Source organism: Anopheles funestus, chromosome 3RL (genome assembly GCF_943734845.2).
Source record: "Anopheles funestus chromosome 3RL, idAnoFuneDA-416_04, whole genome shotgun sequence".
Classification (NCBI taxonomy): Eukaryota; Metazoa; Arthropoda; class Insecta; order Diptera; family Culicidae; genus Anopheles; species Anopheles funestus.
Window position 1 is genome coordinate 67073805 of NC_064599.1, and position 26275 is coordinate 67100079.

The 26275-nt window shown below is 43.1% G+C and overlaps 8 protein-coding genes across 11 annotated transcripts in view; 4 read left to right on the forward strand and 4 right to left on the reverse strand.

The window, feature by feature from the left end:
- Positions 1–157: 157 nt before the first annotated feature.
- LOC125772409 (protein mago nashi) lies at positions 158–978 on the forward strand. The gene is made up of 2 exons (XM_049444115.1): positions 158–532; positions 604–978. The coding sequence occupies exons 1-2, from the start codon at positions 269–271 to the stop codon at positions 784–786; spliced, it is 447 nt and encodes a 148-aa protein (XP_049300072.1). The 5' UTR covers positions 158–268; the 3' UTR covers positions 787–978.
- On the reverse strand, positions 853–2701 carry LOC125772396 (WASH complex subunit 1). The gene is made up of 2 exons (XM_049444099.1): positions 2366–2701; positions 853–2298 (listed from the first exon to the last, which is right to left on the reverse strand). The coding sequence occupies exons 1-2, from the start codon at positions 2456–2458 to the stop codon at positions 976–978; spliced, it is 1416 nt and encodes a 471-aa protein (XP_049300056.1). The 5' UTR covers positions 2459–2701; the 3' UTR covers positions 853–975.
- A 129-nt stretch (positions 2702–2830) lies between these two features.
- On the forward strand, positions 2831–9777 carry LOC125772388 (protein lines). Of its 2 annotated transcripts, none has more exons than XM_049444065.1 (2): positions 2831–3575; positions 5389–9777. In XM_049444065.1, exon 2 carries the CDS (start codon positions 5593–5595, stop codon positions 8620–8622), a length of 3030 nt encoding a protein of 1009 aa, XP_049300022.1. In that variant the 5' UTR covers positions 2831–3575; positions 5389–5592; the 3' UTR covers positions 8623–9777. The 2 variants fall into 2 exon arrangements, with proteins under 2 accessions (XP_049300022.1, XP_049300021.1); XM_049444064.1 differs by having other exon boundaries at positions 2831–3571.
- A 1123-nt stretch (positions 9778–10900) lies between these two features.
- On the reverse strand, positions 10901–12671 carry LOC125772406 (zinc metalloproteinase nas-14-like). The gene is made up of 2 exons (XM_049444109.1): positions 12057–12671; positions 10901–11970 (listed from the first exon to the last, which is right to left on the reverse strand). The coding sequence occupies exons 1-2, from the start codon at positions 12310–12312 to the stop codon at positions 11444–11446; spliced, it is 783 nt and encodes a 260-aa protein (XP_049300066.1). The 5' UTR covers positions 12313–12671; the 3' UTR covers positions 10901–11443.
- Positions 12672–13234: 563 nt separating this feature from the next.
- Positions 13235–15529, reverse strand: LOC125772401 (seminal metalloprotease 1-like). Its single transcript, XM_049444105.1, has 5 exons — positions 15468–15529; positions 14354–14540; positions 14191–14290; positions 13942–14127; positions 13235–13876 (listed from the first exon to the last, which is right to left on the reverse strand). Exons 2-5 carry the CDS (start codon positions 14354–14356, stop codon positions 13335–13337), a joined length of 831 nt encoding a protein of 276 aa, XP_049300062.1. The 5' UTR covers positions 14357–14540; positions 15468–15529; the 3' UTR covers positions 13235–13334.
- Positions 15530–15717: 188 nt separating this feature from the next.
- On the forward strand, positions 15718–16926 carry LOC125772402 (seminal metalloprotease 1-like). Its single transcript, XM_049444106.1, has 3 exons — positions 15718–15966; positions 16040–16228; positions 16313–16926. The coding sequence occupies exons 1-3, from the start codon at positions 15882–15884 to the stop codon at positions 16849–16851; spliced, it is 813 nt and encodes a 270-aa protein (XP_049300063.1). The 5' UTR covers positions 15718–15881; the 3' UTR covers positions 16852–16926.
- A 4069-nt stretch (positions 16927–20995) lies between these two features.
- Positions 20996–26275, reverse strand: part of LOC125772380 (uncharacterized) — a 72175-nt gene continuing 66895 nt past the window's right edge. For all 3 annotated transcript variants that reach the window (XM_049444041.1, XM_049444040.1, XM_049444042.1), the window contains one exon: positions 20996–22721. In XM_049444041.1, coding sequence (XP_049299998.1) covers positions 22536–22721 — 186 coding nt within the window. In that variant the 3' untranslated portion in view covers positions 20996–22535. The remainder of the gene's footprint in view (positions 22722–26275) is intronic.
- On the forward strand, positions 24324–25969 carry LOC125772397 (uncharacterized). The gene has a single exon (XM_049444100.1). The coding sequence runs from the start codon at positions 24563–24565 to the stop codon at positions 25847–25849; it is 1287 nt and encodes a 428-aa protein (XP_049300057.1). The 5' UTR covers positions 24324–24562; the 3' UTR covers positions 25850–25969.

A 26275-nucleotide genomic window follows, 5' to 3' on the forward strand; every position in this document is an offset into this window, starting at 1 on the left:
CTCTTGAAAGTGTTCTAGGCATGATTTGATCACATATATTCCTTGTTATTGCTTTATTAGCGGCTTGTTATGTCGCGTTCAGCTACTCAGTCTGCTGGGTTATTATTCTTCGACGCGCCATTTTAGCTACACGTGTAAACTTAGCTTTAGCTGTCAACGCGTTGCGTTTGACACAACCTCTGCCGCTAGATATAAACGGCAGAGAAAAGCAAAAAACTAGGGTAAAGCGAAAGGCATTTACCGCGAGGAAAAGAAAGCCGAACCGAAAATGTCCAGCACGGAAGATTTCTACTTGCGGTACTACGTCGGTCACAAGGGCAAGTTTGGCCACGAGTTTCTGGAGTTCGAGTTCCGGCCGGATGGTAAGCTGCGGTACGCAAACAATTCCAACTACAAAAACGACACCATGATCCGGAAGGAGGCGTACGTGCATCAAGCGGTAATGGAGGAGCTGAAGCGCATCATACTGGATTCGGAAATTATGGCCGAAGATGATTCCCTGTGGCCACCGCCAGACCGTGTAGGACGGCAGGTAAGGACGATTGGACCGGGAATTGTTATGTTCCGGTTATTAACCAGACAGTGTGTTTACGGCTTTTGCAGGAGCTAGAAATAGTGATAGGCGATGAGCACATCTCTTTTACCACGTCCAAAACGGGTTCGCTGGTGGACGTAAATCAGTCCAAAGATCCAGAAGGACTTCGCGGGTTCTACTACCTCGTGCAGGATCTTAAGTGTCTTGTATTCTCATTAATTGGACTACACTTCAAAATCAAACCCATCTAAGCGGTGCGATACTTTACGGAAGCGCACTTATACTTTCTTTTACAACAAACATACATTACGGTGGAATAACATGTGTTTTTTCACTTTATTTACTAAAAAAAAACAAAGATTCTCTATCGCATTTCGAAATGTGAAACATTCTTTGTAACAATGTAGATTAATCATAATAAACGTAAAGGACACTTTCGCTTACTCCCAGTCTTCTTCGTTACTCTCGCTAGCCGATGCGTCTGCGGCGAGTTTCGGCGCCGGTGGTGGAATCAATGCGGACAGCCGATCTATCACGTTGCCCGGTTCCTGTGCTTCCTGACGTGTGCCCGATATACCCTTCCGTCGCATCTGCAGCTTGTTATGCAGATCATCGATTAGACTTTTCGGTTCCGATGTTTCACTGCGACCGGCCGCGGTGTTTTCGCGCCTGGCGGAAGATTCACTATGCCGCAGATTAGCTTTCTCCGCACCACCGGCACGTCGGATTGCTTCCATTAGATTAAAATGAGCATTACCAGACGATGTTGAAGGTGTATCCTTTTGTTTCGTTGATGTTGGTTTCGTTTCCGGCTCGATTTTGGAGGCTGATGCTTCCGTGACCGCAATTGCTGGTGGTAGTGGTGGAGGAGGAGGTGGTGGCGGTGGCGGAGGAGGAGGTGGAGAAGCCATGGATATGGTTGGCGGTGGCATGGGATCAGATGTACCACGCGTGGCAGGCTGCACCGGTGCTGACGAGCTATCGGTGATTTTTTCTTTGGAATGATCAGCCACATCAATGGCACTGGTGAGATCCTCGAGGGAGGGTAATTGCTCGATAATTCCGGCCAACTGGAGTGATGGTGCGATCAACGTACTATTACCAACATAGTTAATATTGCTCACAATACCCGGTAGATCCGGCAAATCGATCGGTACATCCAGCTTCGGGGCATCGCTCAGCGAAGGCGTGTAGAAGATGTCCTGACTTTTCTTCTTCATCCGTTGCCGGATAATGGGGGACGATGAGGATAGTACCCTTTCCTCGCGTATTGCTCCACCATGCGATGAGTTCTTCCGTACCGATCGCTTCCAATCTTGTCCCTTGTACTCCTGCACATACGACGGCTCATTAAACAGAAGCAATGTGTCTAAAAACGGTCCTAACTCTCGTCCGCGCATACTGCCAGCTCGGCTAGCCGCAGAATCGAACGGAAAGATGCGCTCATTTTCGCGTGCCGATTTCACGTGATAGAATTGAATCTTTTCTTGCAACGAATGGGACGGTAGATACGGTTTGTCCTTCAGGTTGAAGAAAAGCTTCGGAAATAAGATTCTATTGGTAGCGGAGAAGGTCGGCTCGATGACCGATTCCATATCACTTGCCGGGTACCGGCTGGGCGAATAAATGATGATCGCTTGCTTCGTCTCGTGCAGCCTTCGCACATCGGCGTTTACCTTTTCCACGCGTACATCGAGTGCCTTCAGTCGTTCCCGGTTTTGCGAGATACGTGCATTAATCTTTCCAAAAACGTCTTCTACCACCTAAAAAGAAAAAAAAAACTAATGATAGTGATCTGCAGCTAAGATAATTATTGACCGAATTACGTACTTGGTTGAGCAATTCGAACGCGTTAATTGCATCGAGGATCATTTCTTCATGGCGAATGTCGTGTTTCACCACCGGAACACTATACGTATGCATTTCTATTTCATGAATTTGCGAACATTCAATTAATTGCTATCTAGCGTATGAATCACAACAGCGTATTTTATTTGTTTTCCTTTATTATCGCGCAGTGCATTTTGACAAATGCACGCGCGTCAAGGTTTGGAGAAATTAATCGATCATCGACAACGCGCGCGTTCCTCGAGTGTCAAAACTGCTCGAGTGAGTTCACGCGTGAACTGGCAGCTCGAATGCGTGAGAAGAGCAGTTTTGACACCAAACAGCCGCCATCTTAGAAAAAAATCGTGCGTGTGTTCCTCGTTTCCTGGCAGCTCCGTTCGATTTATGCGGAATTAAGTCGCACTTTTCGGTGTTTTGCGGTAACAAACGTACCAGCCGCAGAATTATGAAGTGTAGAACGAAGTGGACATTGTTGCCGTTTGTGTCGCTGTAGGAAAACGGTCGTTTGGTAGAAGTTTTCCCCTCAAGGGGAACCATACACGAGCATTCGAAGCAACAAGTGGGAAGTATTGCATTGGCAGTGAAGAATATCATTCCCTGGCCGATAGAACCGTGGCCGAAATTATCTACTGTACGGGCTGGTGAATGGTGAAAACAAAATCTTTTACTGGCGTAAAACGCAGCACGGTGCGTTACAAAAATCTTGCGCGGCAAGCCGTGTCGTTCGTCCATGCAAAAAGGAAATATTTTGAAAGTGCTACTGTTTTTTGACACTTACACATTCACTCACACACAGCGAGGTGCGCGTTGATGCTGGCGGTGGTGTGCGTGCGTGTGCTATAGTAGTGTGTGTGGTTTTTGGGTAAAGTGTGGAAGGGAGGGGTGTAGCAAGGGCAGCAGTTTGTGCGACGCGTTCAAGATCGGTGTGTGAAGAGGATCGACCGATCGAAAGAGTGAACGAGATCGTGAAGCACGAGAACGAAAGAGAGAAAAAGAGAGAACGCCCCGCGGTCGTGCTGGCGTGTGGTGTTAGGGTTGTGGGAGCGTATTGGTGACCGTCGCATACTTGATCGCATAGTTCAGCAAACGTTAAAGGCAAGCCGAAAGGCAGCGCGCTAGCTTTCATTCATTCAATCTTTTCCGCCGTGCACTCGCATCGATGCTTATGGAATGGAATACATTATGATGGTAGGTATGCAATCGGTTTGTGATTGTTTTATTTCGCTTTAATTTTAGTAAAATTTGCTATGTAATAATTGTAGCTTGTAGAGCGTAAATGGCATCGATCGACGGAACGTGATTCCATCCTGCAGAGCGAACCTATAGATCACCAGCGTACCGCAAGGAATTTAGATCACGAATCCTGGTACCGTGGTGGTTCACCTGTCGGCCACACACACGTCCAATTCCAATCTTGCCAATGTACGGTTTTTTCAACCACCCTGGTCGGAAGATGGATCTTTTCTTTATCGGAATTGGCTTTCCCAAATGCACACACGATGGTTCTTAGGAATTTTGATGACTTCCGGGCATATTCGGTCGGTTTCCAGACGCGTGTGTTTGCGCACGCGTCTGTATGCGCACCTACCTGTGTGTGTGTGTGTGTAAAGATGGAAAAAGCAGAGCAGAATGTAGGAAACGAAGGAAACCCAGGCGAACGAGAAGGGCGAACGAATTAAGAGAAGAAACGGTGGACGCGGAAGATGGGATATGATCGTGCGTATGCATTCACGCAACACGGCTGAAGCATTCCTCTGATCTTTCCGAGATCGCCGTGTGGCTGTATTATGCCGTACCAAATTCTCCTGCTTTTCTTCCCCCCCCCCCCCCCCGCGCCGGCCCGTATCGGTTTCGAGTGGTGGAACCATTTGCCCTTCCAAACGTGGTGAGCTTGTGTGTGCGCCCGTTCCAGCACTGGTGGCTTACTGTGCGGGCGCGCATAACATATTTTCGTTGCCTTGTTCCGTTGGGAAAGCGCTGTTAATCGCGCAGACCCTTTCCTATGCTTCCGCCGTGTCCGTCTGACTGTCTTTCTGTGTGTGCTTGCTTCTCGCATAATACAGCTATTCGGTGTTCGGTTGAATGCGACGAGATGGTGGATCCTTCTAATCGGGGAGATGCTTCCCATTCATACGAGCGGAATGTATAACTCCGTACGGGCCTGTGGAGTGGTTTTGCGTGGTGGAGATTTTATGGCCAACCGCCGCTGCTCGTCATACACACAAACGCGCATATTTTTTTCGTTGTTGTCTTCTATCTTCAGTCTTTCTTCGGCTCGCTTGATTCGACCTTGGGGCTATATTTCTGCTTTTTCTGGTCCCGCGAACACTGCGCCGGATTGAAACTTCCAACGCGAAAGGATTTTTTGGTACGATTACGTGGAGAAGAAAAAAAATATGCTTGCTCGAAAATAGATCATTTTGTGATATGGAAATTACTAAAATTGATAATAGTTTTGATGTGTTGTTAAACAAAAAAAATTAAAATTAATTTCTTTCTTAAGCCAAACAGAAGTGAAGCACACATCTAAACTTTTAGAAATTTTGGTAGCATAAATTTGTTTTTATTTAAGAATTAACTGTCGATATAACAATATCCATTATCTGAACATTAAATATGGATTAAGAAATGGACTGATTCACTGATGTTTCGAACTAGTAAAGTCCCCTAGACAACAGTCAGACACTGCCATAAAGTGCAACATAATCGAAAGATGCAGATTAAGAGCAAATTCAAGAGATTCTAGTGAAATTTTTCTTTCCGTATGTTTACGGATGATCTTACTAAAGATCATCAATGGCAGTTGGATGTGTTGAACAAAATTTGTTTTGTGGAAAACTTTAAACCGAAGATCTAATCCAATAATTTCGAGTGCAAGACGGAGCTGCAGTTGAACAATAAAGGCCAAGAAGTATTATTTATTTATATCTGATTTGTAAAAGTTCTCTAAAATTTATTATATTACGATTCCCTATTAATACAAACTAATATTCGTTTCATTTTAGGTCTTTCGTCATGCATTCGATCGCACTAAACGCTGCATATGCCGCCAGTTGGCACAGAGTCCAACGAGATCGAAGAACGCATAAGCTCGCACGGTGAACGGCGCCCGAATCGAGAGAAACCGTCGATCCTCTTTAGTGACGTGACGAACAATAAAAACAAACCCCACCCCCCCATCAAAACGAATGTAGCTGCTGATCCTGCGGATGGTACTGCAGAACGAAAGTAAATCGATAAAGGGTCTGGTACCCGTGCACGACGGTGGTAATGGTGACAGTATTGAGACGGACAGCATTATGGACAGCAACGTAAATGGCCCGTCTGATGCGGGCCACCACTCAACAACGGGTGGCGGGAGTAGTGGAGGAGGAGGAGGAAGTATAGCTACGTCGAACGGTGGCACAGTAGAACGAATGTCCCACGAACAACCCGTGATCAAGCGGCAGCGAATAGAGCACGATCGTGGTAACAGTACCGATGCGGGAGGAGGAGGAACAGTAGGAGCAGGTAACACTCACCAACATGGACAAGGTAGCTTGGGTAATAGTCCCGAAACTCGAGCTAATGGTATGGCAACGACTAGTACAACGCCTGCGAGTTCCAGCGGGAACTCATCGAACGCATCGTCCGCCTGTTCATCCTCTACGTCTCTTTCATCCTCGCCTTCCTGCTCCTCGACAAAATTAGTTCCGTCCTCGTTAGATCATTCTTCGGACGATGAACAGCAGCAACATTCCATCGCAAAGCCGTTGGTACACGGGTCGAATGTGACACACCCGGAACACCCCGCCGAAGATTATCATGCCGCTTTTCAGGAAGCGATTGGACGGCAATGTCTGTGTACGATCGATTCCAGCGTGCTGGTGTTGTCGTTTAAGGCGCATCGTAGTACGTACAACCACGCGGCGGTCCAGTCGGATGGTATCGCGGACTCTGCACCACCACCACTGTCCGAATGGCCGTTCGAGCATTTGCTGAAATTCCTATCGAACGTACAGCTACTGTTCGATACGTACTTGAAGCAGAACATTAAGGGTAACATCTGCGCGGGCGTGATGGAGCTCTGTAACTATCTCATCCGAAGCGATGACCATCCGCACCTGCAACATCCGCATTTACGCCTGTACAGGGTTAACAGTCCCACTTTTGCGGGGTTCCCAGCATTAGACATCGATGAGCTGATCGGGTTGTGTAGCTGCAACAACAAGTATGTTAGTTATTTGGCGGGCCGCATACTCTCCTCCTTTCTGATCATCGTCAAAGACGATCCAGACGATGACCGGTGGTTGGAAAAGATTGTGGCGAATCTGTTTGACTTCGGCCATTTGGATCTGCATGCGGTACGAAAGATCAACGCAAGTCTTGAGGTGATCAAGCGAATCGTCGAATGGAAGGACGAAACCGAACATCCGCTCGAGGAGGAAGCAGCGGGTGGTGCGTCGGGTGGTGGTGGCGGTACCGGTGGTCCCGCCGAATGGTCTTCCCCGGGCGGAGGATCAAGCTCCGGAAATGTAGGAGTTGTAGCTGCGGGAGCACCATCACTGGCGGATAATTACTTCGCAACGCATTACGCATCGCACCAGTACGCGAACGATGACGGTGCGTCGAGAAACATTTTCCACCCGGCGGGTGGAATGTCCGGCGAATCATCATCTACCTCGTCGCCATCGTCCTCCGGTACGGCATTGGCTTCGGCGACCAAAGCATCGGAACCACCGGCGGCATCTAGTCATCCAGGTACGCACAGTACTAACCATCCACTGCTAGCGGGAGGCGAAGGTACGGGACCGTGCCGGTACATCACGCTTACCGACTCGGAAAGCTTCGACACGACGCGCATCAAGTTCGAAACGATCAACATACTCGGTGGCAAATGGTCCGCGCTGGTTAAGCACATCAGTTCGCTGATACGGGCGCAGGCAAACAGCACGAACCCGGCCGTGATGGTTGCGACCGAAACCTGCATCCTAACGTTTCTTCGACTGTGGGAAAGTATTATCAGTGTGAAGGCGAACCTTTCGGTGGTGGAGACGCAACCATTCCATTCGCAGCTGGATAGCTTCCAGCTGCTGCTGCTCGTCACGAAGAATGCGGTCATTTATAGGCAAATGTTAACGCTGTTTAATGAGGCGCTCTGTTACGGCAGTACGCTAGCATTGCAGGATCTCATCCCGGAGGAGGTTGGTAGCCTGGCGCATAACATCGTACGTTCGGTAAAGGACTATCGGATATTGGACAAGATGCCCAAATCGTCGTACAGCAATCATCTCGGCTTTCTTGGATATCAGGGTGAGATTGTACGCTACCAAAACAGACGGCTAGCAAGGTTGCATGATCAGACGACCGGTAGCGGGAGTGTGCCATCGCAACAACCGACGGTGGTAGCTACACCCGAAACGTGTTACGATCGCACATTGCTGCAGAAGATGGCTTTGCTGGTGTTGAAGGCGGTCGCTGTCATTGTGAAGGAGATCCGGTGCGATTCCAGTGATTCTAGCGTCGATAGCAGTGACTTCGACATGCAGGAGATACAGATGATCGAGCGCAGCATCCGGGACGTGGTGAAGAAGCTGGAAACGTTTCTGAAGGCACAGCTGGAGTTTCATCCCGAGAGCCACTTCAGCAAGGTGCTGATACACCTGTTCGACGATCAGGACGACTATCTGGTGGAGGCGATGGTGTGCACGCTGGACGTGACATCGGGCATCTCCTTCCGGAACAATGCGTTCCCGGAGCTGATCGCGATGCTGAACCCAGTGTACACGTTTATCGAGTTCTCCAACCTTGGACCTAACATTACGCATCTGTTTCTCGATCTGCTGATCAGCCCGGAAACGTGCTTTCTGCTCTTTCTGCTACGCTTTCTGAAGTACATCCGGCAGAACTGGGCAATGTTTACGCAGAGCTGCTACAACTACTACCGGCACAATAGTTACAGCAATGCGGCAACGTTGCTGCAACACCGGTTACGTGCGGCAACCGGTAGCAGCGCCGGTTTGGTGTCGGGTGCAAACGTTGCGAACGCTTCCAGTCATGGAGGCGACCATTCTAACGCGGCAGTTGCCGGTGGAACTAATGCGAATGTCATACTGGACAGTGTTATGACGGTGCTGATTAGCTTACGGTTGCAGATCAGTCGGCTCGTTGCCGACACACTGTTTCCCTACAACATCACACCGATTTTGAGATTAATCGAAAACTGCGAAAGTCTTTACGAGGGTAACGAGCTGAGCTGAAGTGTAGCGGGACGAATTTCAGAATGTGTCTCCTCAGAAGTTTTTGGGAGATATTCGATTTGCCGTTACACCGTTCTTCTCACAGCGAGGTTTAGGATCGGACAAACGAAATATGTAATATACCTAACCGTACGCTTTCCAATTCTCCCGTAGAAATTATGCAACAAAAGTACAATTGTTTAACAACGCATCGAAATGTGCGTGCCTTAAGCGATAAGCGCTCTCTTTCTGTGTATGTTTCCAACATTTCTCTCTCTTTTTGGCACGCCGGAATGTTTTTTTTTGCTTTTCACACCTTTTGCAAATGGATCGAATCCATTCCATAGTTCGATACGTGTCTATTCTATCGATTAGTTTTTAGATTTGTGGAACTGAATTGTACAATGCTCACCAAACGCTCTGTTTATATGCGCGTTCTACGTAGGAATATTGCAAAATGGCCGCAAAGTTCGTCTTTCGCTAGCGAAACTGTTGGTTTTATGTACATACCATGTAGATAAGTGTTTTACCTTTACGTGCAGTCTTCCATTGCAATTCCAGTGTGTGTTTTTTTTTTGTTTACTGAAAACAATTAGGGGAGGGACGCTGCAATCAACCCGCAAAGAAAGCAAACGTCCACTATTCAATAATTCCCACTAATAAGGTGCTGTCGAATGCTAATCTTGCCGATTGATGATGTTGTTCTTTTATTGCCCAACAAGACCACTCACTCACTGTACAAAACTAGTTCAGCGCATACGCAGAGACGGTAGACGGAAACGAAAAACCCCTGTAACCTTACCTGTAGGCTAGACAATGAAGTGTGTAAACTTTACGGTAGAAAGTTTTAGTTTAATTTATATGTGCTATACAAGTGCCTGAATTAGGTGCCTTTTTTATATTAACGAACCACCCAGCCTACACTTTGTCTGTTCTGTCCGCGTAATGTGTGAGTGTATTTTATTTTTGCGCCACACGTTGATCACACGTACGTTAATTTAATTTATCCATTCAAAAGAACGCATGTTTTTGCCGCCGACTCTCTGTCTCGCTGTACATAAGGTTTAATGCGGTGGAAACTTACGCGAGCAGAGCTGGGACGGAGGTGTGGACATATCGTATCGAACAGGGACCCTCCAGCATTAGATTGTAATAAACTATTTAATTGATTTTTAATTCGTTCACTTGTTTTGCTGTACTTTAAGGAATTGTGGTTGAAGCGAACGTAGGACTTGCGTAGATTGAAAACTATGATGACAAAGAGGAAAATGTCGCTATTTAGTGGAACAAAACTGGGGCATCTAAGCTCCTCACCGTATGCTTTGGTGAGGTCAGGTGAGTAATTTTATTTCTTTCTATTTCCTTTTTTCAATCATTAAGGTCCTCATCCTTATTTTCTCTAAGTTATAATCTTGTCCTCCAAAAACACCCCAAAATAACTCTCGTAAGACCTTACGTGAATTGCAATTTTTTGGAGTCTTGCACGCAGAATGTTGTAACTACTATCCAAAACACTATATCACAGTAAGTTATTGATAATAGACTACCATTGATTGCTTTTGGGGGAATTTCCAGTGAAAAGTGATAGGTAAGAGTTGAAGATAAAGAGAAGATTTTATTTATTGCACATACCATAATGATTACTACCAATTTGATGTAATTTTGTAAAGGCATAGCTATAATTGAACCACTATCGCACGGCAGCTAAAAACTCACTTCAATCGAAAGTCTTAATATGATAAGAATTGATCAAATATTTGATATTTGTCGTCTATTTACGAACGAGATTGTCATATTTTTTAAAAACATAGGCAATCACAGTGATGTTTAATCTTTTTTTAATCATGCTGACTGTATATCTTCCCTTAAATTTTATGTTGGTGATTTAGAAACATATAGATTCTTGTGAGATTATTTCAATCACTCTACTCTGTGGAATGCGCTACGACATTTGTGGAGCCGTGTTTTATCTGCACATTCTGGGCAAACCTATCAAGTGAAGTGTCTATTGTGATACGTTGCTTGAAATGTTTACGAGCCCTGATTTGGAGGCCTGGCAGAGGCAGTGTTCACTTTATTATCTTTCAATGTACATAACCAAACCAAATCTTCTTTATTTGTAACCTTAATGCTTGTAAAAGCTTATCTCATTGAAAGCTAATTTTTTTTTAGCAAAAATTCTACGATAGGTTTAGCGAACTGCAAAACATTCATAGTTTCAGTATCACCAACTCCTCTGAGACATGGACTCTCCCCAGGAAAGCTGACGAAAACTTCTTAGCCACGCCCGAAAGGGGAAAAAAGAATCTAGAGTATATGTCGATGGACGATGAAGGAGCAAGTGCAGTGTACTAGTTCTGATACTGATCGCCGTCAAGAATAAGATTCGTCAAACATTGGTAGATTGGTCTTGCCATTAACACCATCCGAATTCGTAATGTCGTAAAGTCGTAAAGACTTTAAAGGTCTTTTTCACCACGGACAGAAGATCCAAAGTTTCCACATAATGGTATAAAATGACGACGAATGTTAAACGATGGTGCTCGATTGTGCATGCGGATCGCCCTTCAATAGATCAATAGACGGCAAATAAGCAATAGAAATTGAAATTGAACTCAGTATTTATTTCGCAGAGATTTCTTATCCTAACATTTAAATTCAAGTTTCTTTTCTGTTGATTTTCCCAATTGGAACGACCCAACAAAACATGGGTTCCAATTCTATGGGCGAATCCCTGAGAAAACTGAATCTATCGTACATTAAAAGTTCTGCATGCATAACTAAAGTAAATGGTTTATTTCTGTCGTTTCCGGGTCACAACACACCATTGAAGCGTTCCATTTCAGCATTGGTACATGTTTCGGATGCGTTGGATGTCGCCCGGACTCATTGCGTCACGCTGTCCAATCGCCACATTAGGCTCCTTCGGCAGTATCGTCGGTTGTCCGTTGGCACTGAATGCGTGAGTGTTGTAGTGCATAACGCTGCTATAGTCATAAGCGACTCCATAGTTCATGATGCGATCAGTACCGTACGACTGGAAGTTACTTTCCTGTCCCGGTGTGATGTTTTCCCACAAAATGTTCACGTACTGATCACGCTCAGTGGCACTCTGCATGTGATAGAAGCCGAGTGCGTGGATCAGTTCGTGGACGATCGTACCGTGCGTGAAGCACCCGGTACCAACGGCACTCGGTTGCAGTCTCAGTGCCTGGACACCTCGGATACGTCCGACAAAGGACGAACAGCCGGTTCCGGCAGAGATTTGAATGTAATCGACGGTTGTGCCAGTGGCCGGAACGAAACGTATGCAGGTGTTTTGCTCGATTGTACGCATCGCACTTTCAATCGCGGTCGTCTGTTCGAATGCTAAACAAGAAAGAGAGAAAATATCAAAGACTCGTTAGCCCGCAGGGAAGACATGTTCATGTGGAGAGGTAAACGTTCACACTTACTAAAGTCCGTCGACACTATTTGATAGGGTACTGTGCCTACTTCCCAGATAAACGTGGGCAGGTACATGCCGGTACGTTTCTTCATCTCTGCAAGCTGCTCCTCCGAGAGCATTATGTCACCCTCGAAGTTATCACCCAACACGTCCGCCGGTTGATCCAGTACGGATCCTTCCCGCGATATCGCTAGTGGATGAAACATTGCAAAGGGAAGGAACAAACACAACACGCCAAAATGCGTAACCTGCCGAAGGAACATTTTCTTTCGTCGAAGCTTTAACTGCTGCAACCGAAACAATACTGCACTACATCGCTGTGCTGGGGTTGATATATTGTGGAAATTTTCACACGACTCTGAGCCCTAATCTTGACCCGATAATCCATTATCTGACGAGTTAAGAAAATCCCCGCCAAAAAAAAAAGGTATAGATTACAGGTGTTGCAGAATTGTTATGGAGATGTCTGACGTAGATTTTTGTCTAGGTTTCTGGCCTGACAATGAACTCGTTAAAACACTAAAGCACAAACCATTAGCAAATGTTGCAGCCCAGATTATAAAGGACTCTGGTGAGAGTCGTACAGAACAAAGTAGGGACATAACAAAATCTTTGGTTTCTAATTTCTTGAATCTTGCAATTATTGAATGAAATATCTGCTCTTTGGAGGTCTCACTAATCTCTTAAATATTACAAAATAATAACAAAATATTGAGACAACATTTCACATGAGTAACCTGACTCAAGTTTCTATCACTGCGCATTGTAGGCGACTTTTAGCCACATGCGAGTTTGTGTTGGTTGTAAATTTGTTCAAAAATAGCTAACTTTTAGGCGCATTAATAATATAGCTTTATATTTGTTTCATACTGCCAAGCTTCGTACGGTTTTTTTGTAGATTTTGAAGCGCTCTAGAGTGAGATGGTCACTTGAAGATTGTGGATATGTGTAAATAACCATTAACAAACCTTTCTGCTACAAAAGACTGGGCGTCTCCACATATACCACTGACGATCTGCCAAGCTTATTTTAATGAATAAGTATATCTTATTATTCTTTTTAATTAGTAAATTGTTAAAAACAGACACAACATAATGCGCTGATTTTATATCATCAACTAACTACATGTAACTTTTTAAGAGAGAAGAGACATGGTAATAGTACTTTCTAATCAACAACCAAGAATTCTTTTTAATTGTATAAGTCACACCATATTTATTGGAAGATGGCGAAACCATCATCTTTCCGGTTAAATTATCATTTTCGAGGCGGCGGATTAACTCGATTAATTCTTTCCAAAGCAACCGTACATCCAGTTCAGCTTGGAAATGTCCCGCTCGCTCATGCCCAACCGCTGCCCGATAGTGGCATTCGGATCCTTTGGTATGATCGTGCGCTGACCGTTCACGGAGAATGCCGTCGCGCCGTAATGCATAACGCTGCCATAATCATAACGGACGTTAAAGTCCGTCACAACGTTCGAGCCGTAGATGTTAAAGTTGTTTTCCGTGCCCGCTTCAATATTTTCCCAAATGATGTCTACGAACTCATCACGATCGCTAGCACTCTGCTGGTGGTAGAAACCGAGCGCATGCAGAAACTCGTGCACCACCGTACCGATACGGAAGCAACCCACACCAACGGCATTTGGCTGAAGGTTAAGATTTTGCGCACCACCAGTGTATCCGACGGACGAGAAACAGCCGGAACTGGATCCGATCACACGTATGTAACCGGTAGCATCGGGTGTGACGCGCTGGAACTTCAGACACGATTGGCTTTGAAGGAGTCGAACACCGAGCTCGATGTGCTGAACCTGTTCCGGTGCTGCAATTGGACATTCGGTGCGTTATTCTCCATTCAATTATGGCAATGATCGCACTGGAACTTACTGAAATCAGGCTCATGAATGTAGTACTTAACAATACGGTCTGGCCAACGACGCGCCTGAGCGATGAGTCCGTTGCGCTTATCCCGCAGTGAACTCAACTGATCTTCGTCCAACACCATATCGCCCTCGAACTGTCCGCTAAGTTCCTCCGCAAGATCATCTTGTCCCAGATGGGCCAATCGTTCCACTGTGAAAAGATGTACCAAGGTTATGTAACCATTTTGAGCAAGATCTTAAACGAGCAACTCACTGTTTTCCGGAGTGTTTGGAACTGCCATTCCAGCGGTCGGTAAACAGTTGGTTGAGGACACGATAAGTGCCAAGGCACAGAAACCTGCCAGAAATACTCTCTAGGAAAAAAAAGAAAACATTTTAAAACACTCAAATCACTGCACAAATTCACAGTTCCTCACCATGATTCTATTCTCTCTGGTTCCTGTTTTTTGTAGATCTGAACTAATGGAATGATTCTGCAGCACTAGTGAACACCGCACTGGGTATCATTCAACCAGAATCTTTACCCAAAACCACTGTCCGACCTGATTTATATCACCGTCCCGATGGTAGGGTGTCGATTACCCTTATTGCTACCGATGACGACTGATAGTGACCAAATGGACGTAGGTTAACGTTTTTTTTAGCAAGACTTCAAGGTGGGCAAATACAATGGGCAATTAGAGAGGCTTCGACGTGAGTTCATTCAATGTGAAGGTTGCTTTAGATTAGATTAGCCAGTGTGAGGGAACGGATTTTTGCCACAAGTTGGTTGACTATCTGCTGATAATCCGTGAAGTGGTAATCCCGTTTTAAGTAGATTTTTTTTAGTCTTACTTCTTCTTCCTTCAATGAGGGATTAATGAACTTTTAGGAAGCAGTAAACACATATCTTGGGCACTTTACACACACAACTACAATCGTAGAATTGATCATGAGGTCTTGACCCAATTAAGAAATTATTTTGAGAAATAAGAAATTACTTACAACTTCACTATATATAAAACTGAAAGGTAATCTAATAAGCAACAACAGTTTGTGGGATGATCATAAAAAATGGCGTTTATTTGAGTACTACTTAAGTACTACTAAAGCAAGTAGCGCCAGCTGACCGTGAAAACCCAAACATGTTTGAATGTTGAATGAAGAACAGATAATCGAAATAATCAGTAGCACACAAACTCCTCTTGTTTGTTTTAAACATATCACTTATCTGATGCGGATTTGTTTGTGCCGAAAATGGATTAGATGACAGATTAGTTCTTCTAGACCTTTGCCATCTTTATGCCATAAAAAACGTTGCAATCTATTGCAAGATATTTCTATCTAAACTTATACGCCAGATATACTACGCACAATTGAAAGTGATCGTAAATTATGTCAACAGCACGTAATCATGGAAGAATGAATTTCCCCCAAAAATTAAAACAAACTGTGCTCCACTTAGCCATGTGCCTTTCTGTAGCGGAAGGTTTCTCTCCTTCTCGAATGTGGTACACGCCATTTAATTCGCACTACTCATTAAACACCTACGTCAACGAGACACGGCACCTTTATCTCTGATACGTTCTGTCTGTAACCTTTCGCGATACTGCAAGTCAGCTTCCAGCATGCATCCTAGTTTCGGGTGAGGAAAAGTGAATTGAAGGCATTGGTTATCAATTGGACTGATTCGCCACAGTAATCCTACCTATCTTTCGTTATCGGCGCACTAGTGCGATCTCTTTCCCTTTCTGTCAGCCGTCAGACCTAAATAACAGTCGATTGCACATCATACAATAGGATTGTTGGGCAGTATCGGTGCGCTTATCAGGTGGTAACGCATGTAACGGTAGCAACCTTTCGATGCCACCGGTAGCCCGATACAACCGATATATGGCCGTTGTGCGGTTGCTTTGAGCTTAACAGTTCGCTTGTGACTACCGTCGAGGGAACATAGTACTGAGAATGGTTTTGCTGCGTGGTCTAAGCTTTGTGGTGTTTGCAGTGGCGTTGGTTCAGGCAGGAGTTCTTAAAAACTCCCCGGAAAATGGTAAGCTTTTTGGAAGTGGTGAAATTGGATCGGTGATAAATGTACGGAACTGCCTTTCTCCCTGCTTCTGAAGCGGCCCGACTGCGGAACCTTCGGTCGGATGAACTGGCCGAGGAACTTAGTGGCCAGTTCGAAGGAGATATTGTACTGAGTGAGGAACAGGAACGCTCCATACTGAGCAACAAGCGCAATGGATTGATTGCTTCGACCTATCGCTGGCCGGGAAATACCGTTCCGGTCATGATCGTGGAGGAGGACTTTAGTAAGTTATAGTTTGGAAAACAGATTTTCGTTACTTTATCGATTCACGCTGTAAATGAACACAATTTACGCAATGCTTTATCAGCATCGGAACAGATCGAACACATCAAGCGAGGTCTTCGGCAGATCGAACTCGTCACCTGTCTTAAGTTTGTGACGCGTACGGACGAGACGGATTATGTGCGCGTCATCGGTACCGGGTCCGGTTGCTACTCCTCCGTCGGCCATCGGGGCGGTGCACAAACACTCAATCTGCAGCCGTACGACGTAGATACCGGGTGCTTCCGGTTGGCCACGATCGTGCACGAGTTTATCCATGCGCTTGGTTTCTACCATCAGCAAAGTGCTAGCGATCGGGACCAGTTCGTCGATATCGTGTGGGACAACATTGAGGAGGGAAAGGAGCATAACTTCAACATCTACGGCAGTGATGTGGTGACGGATTTTAGCGTGGTGTACGACTACGGCAGTGTGATGCATTACAGCTCGACCGCTTTCAGCAAGAACGGTGCGAAAACGATCGTACCGAAGGATCCGAATGCTGCGATCGGGCAGCGTGTCGGTATGAGCGAGCGGGACATTTCCAAGCTGAACCACATGTACAAGTGTTTGAATAAAAATTAAGTAGCTTAGTATCTCGCCCGGGCTGGACAGTGAGATGATGGCAAATGAAGTGAATCCTAGGCTGTTTGATCCATGATGTGGCTAGAGGAGTCAAGAAAGAAAGATGAATTAGAAAGGAGGATTTATATGTGGCTGGAATTGGGGGATTTAAAGTGCTTGGAGTTAAGATACTTCTTGAACAGATACTGGTGGACAGATACTATGTTTTCGGACGAGTAAATTGCGGCCTAAGGTAGCAATAAAAATTTATATTGAGATATCAAAGAGATCAAAGAGAGAAGATCTCGAAGCGGAATTACCTTTTAATAATTTAGAAAACACGGGCGCTCCTAGGTCAGATCTGCTAGAAAAATATTCAGGTTTGGCAAACGGTCACATTCAAAATTTAAACCAAGAGAGCATCCTACGGAAGAGGTTACACTAAATCCGTTCGCCAGCTGAGTGTTTCAATGTAGCGGTCCCTTTCCCACTTGTTATCATTAATAGTGACGCGAAAGAAAAAAGATGAAAGATTATTTCCCCTTTATCCGATGTACCACCCATCGATCACCAATACTAAAAGATTTGCAAACACGATCAATGACAACATGTGAAAAAAGGACAACTATGCGGTTCACTGGAATGACGGCTAGAGGATAGAAGTTACTCCGCTGGATGCTTTCTTGTTGTTTCGGATGGTGAAACTGTCCGCATGAAACTTTCTGAGGATTTTCTGAGCGAAACAACAAGAGAGCATCCAGCGGAGGAGGTAATATTAACTACCCGTACGCCAGCTTAGTGCGTCATTAAGTGGTCTCTTTCCCACCTGTGCCGCCTGAGAGAGATGAAGGATTATTTCTCCATCATCCGATTTAGCGGAAAATAGGGCAAGTGGACCACCTTAAGCGATTTATTCTATAGCTTACTGAAACGTGTTTTACAAAAGCCGATTTTATTAAAACAAAATAACCTGCTTTCTTGGGGCAAGAGGGCCATCTGGATAAAAGAATTTAAAGGAATTCAGGACAATATTAAAATGTGTGGTGCTAGTATAGATCGGGAGCAATATAATAGATCATTTCAAAACATTGTTGCGATCTAAACTTAGTTAGAGTCGCCAGTCGATGGTAGTTGTCTCGTAGAGCTTCTAGTATTTGGTGAACTAAATAAAAATAAAATAAATTTTAAATCTTATTGGCTTTCGTTAAAACATTATAAGATCAGAAACCAGCTTGCTTGTTGTTTATAACAGAAATAATAAAAATGGAAAAAATACTCATTTTTGGGGGAAAAAAATACTCATGGCTCATTTGCCCCAACTTCCTCTACTGATACTTGCGATAACCAATAGTAAACGATCTTCTAATTATGATCAATGATAACGTGCGAAAAGAGAGCAACTATACGATGCGCTAGAAGGGTGGCGAGAGTGTGACCTCCTCCGTTGGATGCTCTGTTGGTGTCATTTTTGGTGGTTTTAGCGCTCGCTTTAGGCAAAACGAATCAAAACGCGAACGAATCCATCAAAGGAGGTAACACTACCCACCGTTCACCAGCTGAGTATTTCATATTGCGGTCTCTTTCCCACTTGTTATTATTGATAGTAAGAGTCGATATCTTGTACTATTGATCTAAAGGATTGAGTGAGATGAGAGATTATTTCCCCTTCTTTCGGATACGGCCAGAAGATAGAACTTACCTCTTCCTTTGGATGCTCTCTTGGTGTTGAAAATCGTTTTGGGATTTTGCTACCGACGACGATTGTGGACGTTTTCGAAATCCAAACAAGACGAACAATAATTTAATTTTCATTCTATTTATTCACACGATCATGCATTAAACATCAAAAAATTATGAAATAAGTATATTACAATGGTTTAACACATTAAAATGTTCAATATTAATTTCGGATTAATTTCTGATACTTTCTTTCGTAAAAAAGGAATATGATGAATATTTATTAGCGTTGAATCGCGAATGGTGGTACTAAAAAATAGTGATCAAAACGCTTTTTGTAGTAGGAGAAAATAATGTATTTATTACGGATTTTTCGGATGATAAAATAAAAGAAATATTTCACATTTTTTTCATCGGGAGAGTAATGTTAGTAATTTATTACATGTTTCATTCAACCGTCCACGTGAACGTAATGTTGTCCTGCAAACATTACAAAACACAACTGGATGCCCGGATGCGTCGTCAGAACAGGCATCCGCGCTTAGTGTTTTAGGGCTTGCGTACCCACTCGGTTACGCATATTTGTTTTACATCCAATAATTCCTATTGGTTTGATTACGGTTTCAGAGGCGCAAGAAGAGGGACACAATTGGGTTTTCTTACATTCCTAAGCAGAAGAAGGGATAGAAGGGATGGCGTGCTGCGTGTCCCCAGCCAACCCGATATACTGCAAATGATAAGCAAATGGTTGTAAAATGCAAATGCGCGCGATAGCATGCAAGTGCTCTAGATTTATTCATTTCGATCAAACATACGCCGTTTCGCTCGTGTTTATTTGCTTGCTTTTTAAAATCATTTGCATAGATAGAGTGGTGTATTGTTTGTTGGTGGCACAAAGGTAATGCTTTCTTTCTCCATCTTTCATACCTTCTCATTTGGTAATACTTTGCCTATTGCAACTATTAAATTACAGAAACAACACATTTTTTTACAATCAAATAGCTAGTTCGTTTGGAATTTGGAAAGATTTTGCTTCGGTTAATAAATTATGAGCATAACGTTGTGGAACATTGTGAAGCACTCAGTCAGTTTGCGATCAATGTACAAAAAATGGCATAAAGTGTAAAAAGTGTCTATCGAGAAATCAAAGTAACCACACCACGCGGATCAAAAAATGTTGTGTGTTTGTGCTGTGAAAGTGAAGATCAGCACACCGATGTTGCTAAGTAACGCAAGTGTTTAAGTCGTTTCCCTACCAAGGCTACTGGGTGTTAAGGGATGTTTGCCACGGTAGCACCCCGCATATCAATTCCTTTTTTTTTGCCCAAAATATCCACCAAAAGTACAGCGCAAGAAGAATGCGCAAACGCTGTATTTTTTTAATTTTATCAATTTTTTTCTTTTTTGCTGAACATTTAATTATCTTCTCCTTCGCATTGTAATAAGAGATATTTTTTATCCGAAACGCCTACAAAAATGTCTTCAAAATAAGGCATTCTCTCTCTCACTAATACTTTTCTTCAATTACTTTTCGTTTTTTTTTTAATTATATGTGTATGATAATAATTACTTTGTTTTTCTTTTTTGTTTTTAAATGAATTTCTTAATAGTTTCCTAATTTAGTATTAAATTTGCTATCATTTTGCTGTGCTTTGTATGAGTGCACACTTATGCCATATATATGCATTATGCACTTCGTAAGACAAAATTTGCTTGCTTTATGGCGGTTTTTGTTGATTTTTTTTGTCGAAGCTAATGTGGTCAGTCAATTAGAAGATATAAAGAAAAAAAAAAGAAAAAAGAAATAAATAATTGAATTACAAAAAAAATCCATAAGTAGAAGAAAACAGAATGCGAACAAGGAACATTTTCTCTTCGGTGATACAATCGTATGCGAAATAACGATCCACAAGTGGTTAACAGTAATTTAAAACCAAGCGATTTCATACCTTTAGGCGCATTTAATATCCAAGACTCAAACCAACAAAGTATCATGAGAGAAGATTGATAATAAAACGTTTGAATGTGACCCATATTCCATAAATATCACATCGCTTCCCTTACACAGTGTTTTAACCCTTCTTTATACGTCTCCAGATTCGGATCATGTATGGTTGATTGATTGCTTATGTCGCTAGTAAAAAGAAAGCACACGTGACTATGTTTATATGAGTAATAGAAGAGAGGAAAAAGAATGGCTTTACTCTTTTTTTTGTGGTGTATCCGGTAGTGGTCAATAGTGATTGTATTATGTTTTAATTTGATGATACTATACATGCACTCCTTTCTTCCTTACACTTTGCTCAACTTCCCCCCGTTTGATATATTCCCGTGGCCTCCGTCACACGTTAATTGCTTTTTTTCTCAATCGATTGAATTGTCCCCTTTACATCCCCCCTTACATTTCTATACAGCACAGGATAGGCAAACAAAAAGGAAAACCTACCCACAAAGGTAGGTAGCATGGTTTGCAATGTTTTACGCGAGCTTTTCTGTTTTTAAACCATTTTATTCTGCGCCTTCAATTTGGCGGAATTGTATCCGAAAATCCGTGCGGATTTTTGTGTGGGCCCCCATTTTTCCGGGGTACAATTTACACATTACAGTAAATAGCGGTAGTAGTAGTAGTAGTAGTAGCGGTAGCAGATGATGGGGTTTTTGTGTTTTATAATATTAATAATAGACAATAGAATAATAATAATATTACACTACTAATGATGATATTAAAACATAAAATAATGCTCTTACGCACTGTTGGACCGTGTTCACGGCCAAAAGGCATTTTTTTTTCTTGCGCGACAATCGATCATCATGCGAAAATTCGTTAAGCGCACTAAAACAAACCTGTGTTTGTGTGTGTGTGTTTGTATGTAAGAAAATAATTAGCTCGTACACAGCGCGGCCATTAAGCACTAATAAGCTGTGTGTTTGTGTGTGTATGTGATAGAAAATGAAGGAACGCATTTCGAAACATCATGCCCGCGATGTGTACGAAGTTTGGGTTTTTCTTTTGTTTGTTTGTTTAATAACAACAACTAAATAAAACACACTGCGAGAGAGGATCAAGGCACGGGGGGCGGGAGGGGGCGCATAAATCCAATGGAGAAAGTCGTACAATGATTAAAAGAACGATGCAACACACAACATGCATGTTATGTGCGTGTGTGTGCGTGTGTGTGTATTTATATATTGCTGCGATCGTTTCCTTTTTTTCCATCCCTTAACTAGGCTTAACTAAGACGGCGCATTAGAGCGTTTGCTGACAGTAACAAGAGTGTGTCGCGCGATTGAAGATTTTTAAATATCGTTTGAGGTACTGTACAATAGGCAAAACACAGCTGCGTTCATGCAAGATCTTGCACGATCAGCTGGTTCCAGTTAGTAAGGGAAGTGGGTAAGATATGGTGGAAAGGAAAATCGATCGAATTCTGTACAAGAGAAAGAAAAAAAACACACACATCGCGCTCTCTTAGAACTAATACATTCTTTGCTGCTTTAAAAACAAAATGGTTATTTTCTTTGTTTTTTCCCCCCTTCTACACCTATGTCGTCTGCCACGCGCCCACAAAACGATAACGTTTTAACGCATTGCCCATCATTGGGAGATGGCTGATCGGGCTGCTGCAGCTACATCTTTGTGCTACACACATTGTTCCATTTGCGGTTGGAAATTTTCTTCTTTCTCTATGCAAATTCCTTCCCATTCCGTGTGTGTTCGTTTTCTTTCCATTTTAACTACCAATGCACTTGTGAGGTGTGACTCACTGCCGTGTTTTACTCGATCGTAACATTAGAAGGAAAAGACACACACACACACACCGGGCAGGACGTACGATTGTTTGTGCTGTATCCAATTGAAGGACTACTGCTGGAGTACAACCGAAACAAGACGTTCGAACGGGAGATGTGGAAGTGAAGAAGGGATGATCGTGGTGTTTAAAATAACTGCGCTGCTGTCCGCCCTTTTCCCTTTCTGCTCTCTCTCTCTCTCTCTCTGTGTTCTGTTGCGGCCAAAATTTTGTATTGCTTCAGTCCGTAGGCACTGTTGGTGCACTGCTTCCGGTTGCCCCGGTTGTAACGTCCTCCGGTAACGGAGGCGTCTGCTGGTGTTGCTGCTGCTGTGGCTGATTAGCTTCTGAGCCCAACGTGGAAAAGGATGCTGATGCCGGTTGCTCATCGCCAGTTGCGAGCTGCTGCTGATCTTGGTTGGTTTCCTGGAAGAGTACGAATGTACAGAGAAAGGGGATTATTTAGTGTTTTTTTTTCTAATTCTTATACATTTTAAGGGCAGCAATAGTTTTCATAGCTGATTCATCTTTAATTTATTGTCTCCACGATTGTCGATCTTTCAACTAGAGATGAGAATATTAACTCTTTTTAGTGTGTCAACTCAGAGTGAATGAGTTGTTATTAGGAGTTAGTTCGTTTAACGACTCATTTCGGAGTCATAAAAAACTCGGCATAAATTCTCAATTCGGGCTTTGCTTTTTTTGGGAAATTTAGTAAAATTTATAAATTGATGTATTTTAAAGCCAATTTGTTGAAATAAGTTTCTTTCCACTCAAATAATGCTTTAAATTAAAAAAAAATCTAAAAATTTGAAAATTTCCTAAGGCTATAGGCCTTAGTTTTTTTTTTTGAGTAATTTTGCAAAATTTTATAAATTGATTTATTTTAAGGCCAATTGGTTGAAATAAGTTTCTTTTTACTTAAATAATACCTTAATAAAAAAAAGAAAAAAATATATAAAAAAATAAAAAAAATCTAAAAGTTTAAAAATTTCCTAAGACTATAGCTTTACCTTTTTTTGGGAAATTTAGCAAAATTTTAAAAATTGCTTTATTTTAATGCTACAATAAGTTTCTTTTCACATAATGCTTTAAAAGAAGAAAAGAATAAAAAATAACAAAAAAAAATATTTTCAACTCGAACTTTTCATAAGGCTTACCCCTTGCCATTTTTTTTGAGCAATTTAGCAAAATTTTAAAATTTGATTTATTTTAAGACCAATTGGTTGAAATAAGTTTCTTTTCACTCAAATAATGCTTTAAATGAAAAAAGAATGAAAGAAAAAAAATTTAAAAAATTCTAGAAACTTGAAAATTTCCTAAGGCTATAGTCTTAGTTTTTTTTGGAAATTTAGCAAAATTTCGAAACAAAACACAATTTGTTCTATGCTGGTTCTTAGCAATGTTGATGAATGTTTGGAATTAAGCATATTAGACAGAATTGTTCAATGTCGTATTTATCTGGGGTATTCAATATTTAACACTTGATTAGTGCTTTTCGAATTCCGGTTCAAGCATGACAGTGACTAATGATATAGTTGACTAAATGCGTCGGGCAAGTCCATCAATCACGTTGGGGGAATCCGCACATTTAAAGCCGCCCAACATTTCACTTATAGTGAATTAAAAGTTAGCACTGCCACCCGGATTTATATAAAACTTAACTAGCCCCAGTATTCGCATACAACTGAGCTGACAACAAAACTGACGAAAAGCTGGTTGAGAACATTGAGATATTGAGATGGAGTGATGGAGCGACACTAAACTAACAGACGACGGAACTCGACCTTTGATCTATGCAAATGACTACTGTCCAAGACCAATATGCCAGTAATCGTTGAGCGCCACCTTAGCCTTACAAAGTCTTTGTGTTGGAATGATTTAAAGTATTAAGATTAACATATCATAACTCTATCCCGGCGCAAGTGTCATAGCGCGTGAATAGCATATCATAACGTTCTTCCGATTTCAATTGAAATCAGTTAGTTAGTCCGAATCTAATCTAGAAGATGGACAGCACCAAACCAAACATCAGCGGCACGCGTCATACATACAAACACATTCGCGTTCTTCGCGAGATGACTTGCCATATATACGAATCTCTACGCCTCTTCGCGTAAGTGTTTCTAACCTTGGGTGTTGAATTGTGCAAATAAACGCACAAAATGGTCCCGTTGCTATAAATCTACACCACAGCCACGGGTCGATCGTGCAGTTCCCGGTCGGCATTCAGACTGATAAGTGTTCTCTGACACACGACACCCAAAATGGACGGCTCAGACGGATTAGACATACCCGTGCCGGAGTACATCAACGAGCAGCTGATCGTAAAATCCATCGCGAATGGTTCGGGTGTGCGGAAGCCTCAAATACTCGAAAGTAAGATAACACGCGCCACGGCTAATGGTGATAATTACATGAGTGATGTGTTTCGTATCGTGGCGAGCTACATCGATGGCGATAATTCTGAGCACCGGCCGGAACGGCGCAAAATTTCACTTGTGGTAAAAAGCCTTCCGGACACTGGCCATCGTGGTCCAATGATTGAGCAATTGCTAGTGTACGAAAAGGAAGCTTCAATGTTTCGCGATATCGTACCGCAGCTATCAAAGATGGCCAACGATACGTTCTTTGCCGCCCGCTGCTTTTATGCGTCCGATCTTCCGGAGCGTTTGATTGTGTTTGAAGATTTAAAAGCGCTCGGATACGTGACGGTAAGTCGGCACGCCGGACTAGACTTTGAGCATTGTGCGTTGGTGATGAAAAAGATTGGCCAGTTTCATGCCGCCTCGATGCGGTTTGCTGAGAAGGAGCCGGACCTGTTGCGCCGCAAGTTTCATTTCCACTTGTTCAATCCGAACAAAAGCGAACCAATGGAAGAAATGCGAACCATCTTTGAGAAGGGACTGGAAGCGTTGATAGCCGTTGCGAAAACGCAGTGGGATAATTTCGATCAAACGATTGTGGCAAAAATGGAAAAGTTAACACCGGTGTATGTGCAGCGGTTGCGCGAGTGTCTCGAACAGGAGTGTGAATCGGACGGTGGCTATCGTGTGCTCAACCACGGTGATCTGTGGTCTAACAATATGATGTTTCGCTACGACCCAAATGTGCCGTCGATCGTGCAGGATGTAGCGTTCGTTGATTTGCAGCTTAGTTTCTATACGAGCCCTGGTTTGGATCTTAACTATACACTGGCCACCTGTCCGAACTATGAAACGCGCTCCCGACTAGATGAACTGATCGAGCTGTACTATGCATCGTTTAAGGCAACTTTGGAGCATCTCGAGTACGATGCTAGACCCATCCCAACGCTGGATGACGTGCGGCGTGAGATAAGACGGATGGAGTTTTTTGCACTCATGTCCGTCCTTACCGTGCTGCCGATACTGCTGATGGACCAAATGGACGAGATGGTGGTTAATTTTGAAAACCTCATACAAGGGGAGGATGCCGAAAAGGCACGCCAAATCCAGTACAATGGCAAAAATTATCAACGGATCGTGCGCCCGATGTTGATTGAGTTTAATCGGCGCAACTTGCTCGACATTTAGACAATAGCGCGGTTCCGCTTTGTGTGCCGATTGATAAGCAAGTCAAAGTGATACCAGTATACAAATGGTTATTAATTAAAATATAATGAACCGAAACCTAACTGATAAGAAAATTATGATAAAGAGGATCGATTGTGTGTATTAATGGAGATACAGTGACATATCACCTTTAATAACTTGAATCATATCACCCCGGGATTGAAGATAACTCTTTGTGTGCTATAATTAAATTTTGAGTTAATCTGAAGATTGTATACCAGCGATCAGAAGTTTAAAAGCTTTACAACTTTACAGCGGACGCATCAGCGACATCATTCTATTTTAGATTGAGCCTATCACGTCTCCTCTATCGATGTTGGCGACCTACAAAGAGGAAGTTGGGTCTTTTAGTGCCAAATGATCTTGACCAGCTCATCGGAATCTGGC

Excerpts from the sequence above, each read along its gene's own strand:
- LOC125772409 (XM_049444115.1), top strand. The coding sequence starts at position 269 with ATGTCCAGCACGGAAGATTTCTACTTGCGGTACTACGTCGGTCACAAG. Across the intron at positions 533-603 it reads CAGACCGTGTAGGACGGCAG|GAGCTAGAAATAGTGATAGG; the intron begins GTAAGGACGATT and ends CGGCTTTTGCAG.
- LOC125772396 (XM_049444099.1), bottom strand. The coding sequence starts at position 2,458 with ATGCATACGTATAGTGTTCCGGTGGTGAAACACGACATTCGCCATGAA. Across the intron at positions 2,299-2,365 it reads CGTTCGAATTGCTCAACCAA|GTGGTAGAAGACGTTTTTGG; the intron begins GTACGTAATTCG and ends TTTTCTTTTTAG.
- LOC125772388 (XM_049444065.1), top strand. The coding sequence starts at position 5,593 with ATGGTACTGCAGAACGAAAGTAAATCGATAAAGGGTCTGGTACCCGTG.
- LOC125772406 (XM_049444109.1), bottom strand. The coding sequence starts at position 12,312 with ATGTTCCTTCGGCAGGTTACGCATTTTGGCGTGTTGTGTTTGTTCCTT. Across the intron at positions 11,971-12,056 it reads AATAGTGTCGACGGACTTTA|CATTCGAACAGACGACCGCG; the intron begins GTAAGTGTGAAC and ends TTTCTTGTTTAG.
- LOC125772401 (XM_049444105.1), bottom strand. Across the intron at positions 14,128-14,190 it reads TCCAAACACTCCGGAAAACA|TGGAACGATTGGCCCATCTG; the intron begins GTGAGTTGCTCG and ends ATCTTTTCACAG. Across the intron at positions 13,877-13,941 it reads CATTCATGAGCCTGATTTCA|CACCGGAACAGGTTCAGCAC; the intron begins GTAAGTTCCAGT and ends GTCCAATTGCAG.
- LOC125772402 (XM_049444106.1), top strand. The coding sequence starts at position 15,882 with ATGGTTTTGCTGCGTGGTCTAAGCTTTGTGGTGTTTGCAGTGGCGTTG. Across the intron at positions 15,967-16,039 it reads TAAAAACTCCCCGGAAAATG|CGGCCCGACTGCGGAACCTT; the intron begins GTAAGCTTTTTG and ends CTGCTTCTGAAG. Across the intron at positions 16,229-16,312 it reads GATCGTGGAGGAGGACTTTA|CATCGGAACAGATCGAACAC; the intron begins GTAAGTTATAGT and ends ATGCTTTATCAG.
- LOC125772397 (XM_049444100.1), top strand. The coding sequence starts at position 24,563 with ATGGACGGCTCAGACGGATTAGACATACCCGTGCCGGAGTACATCAAC.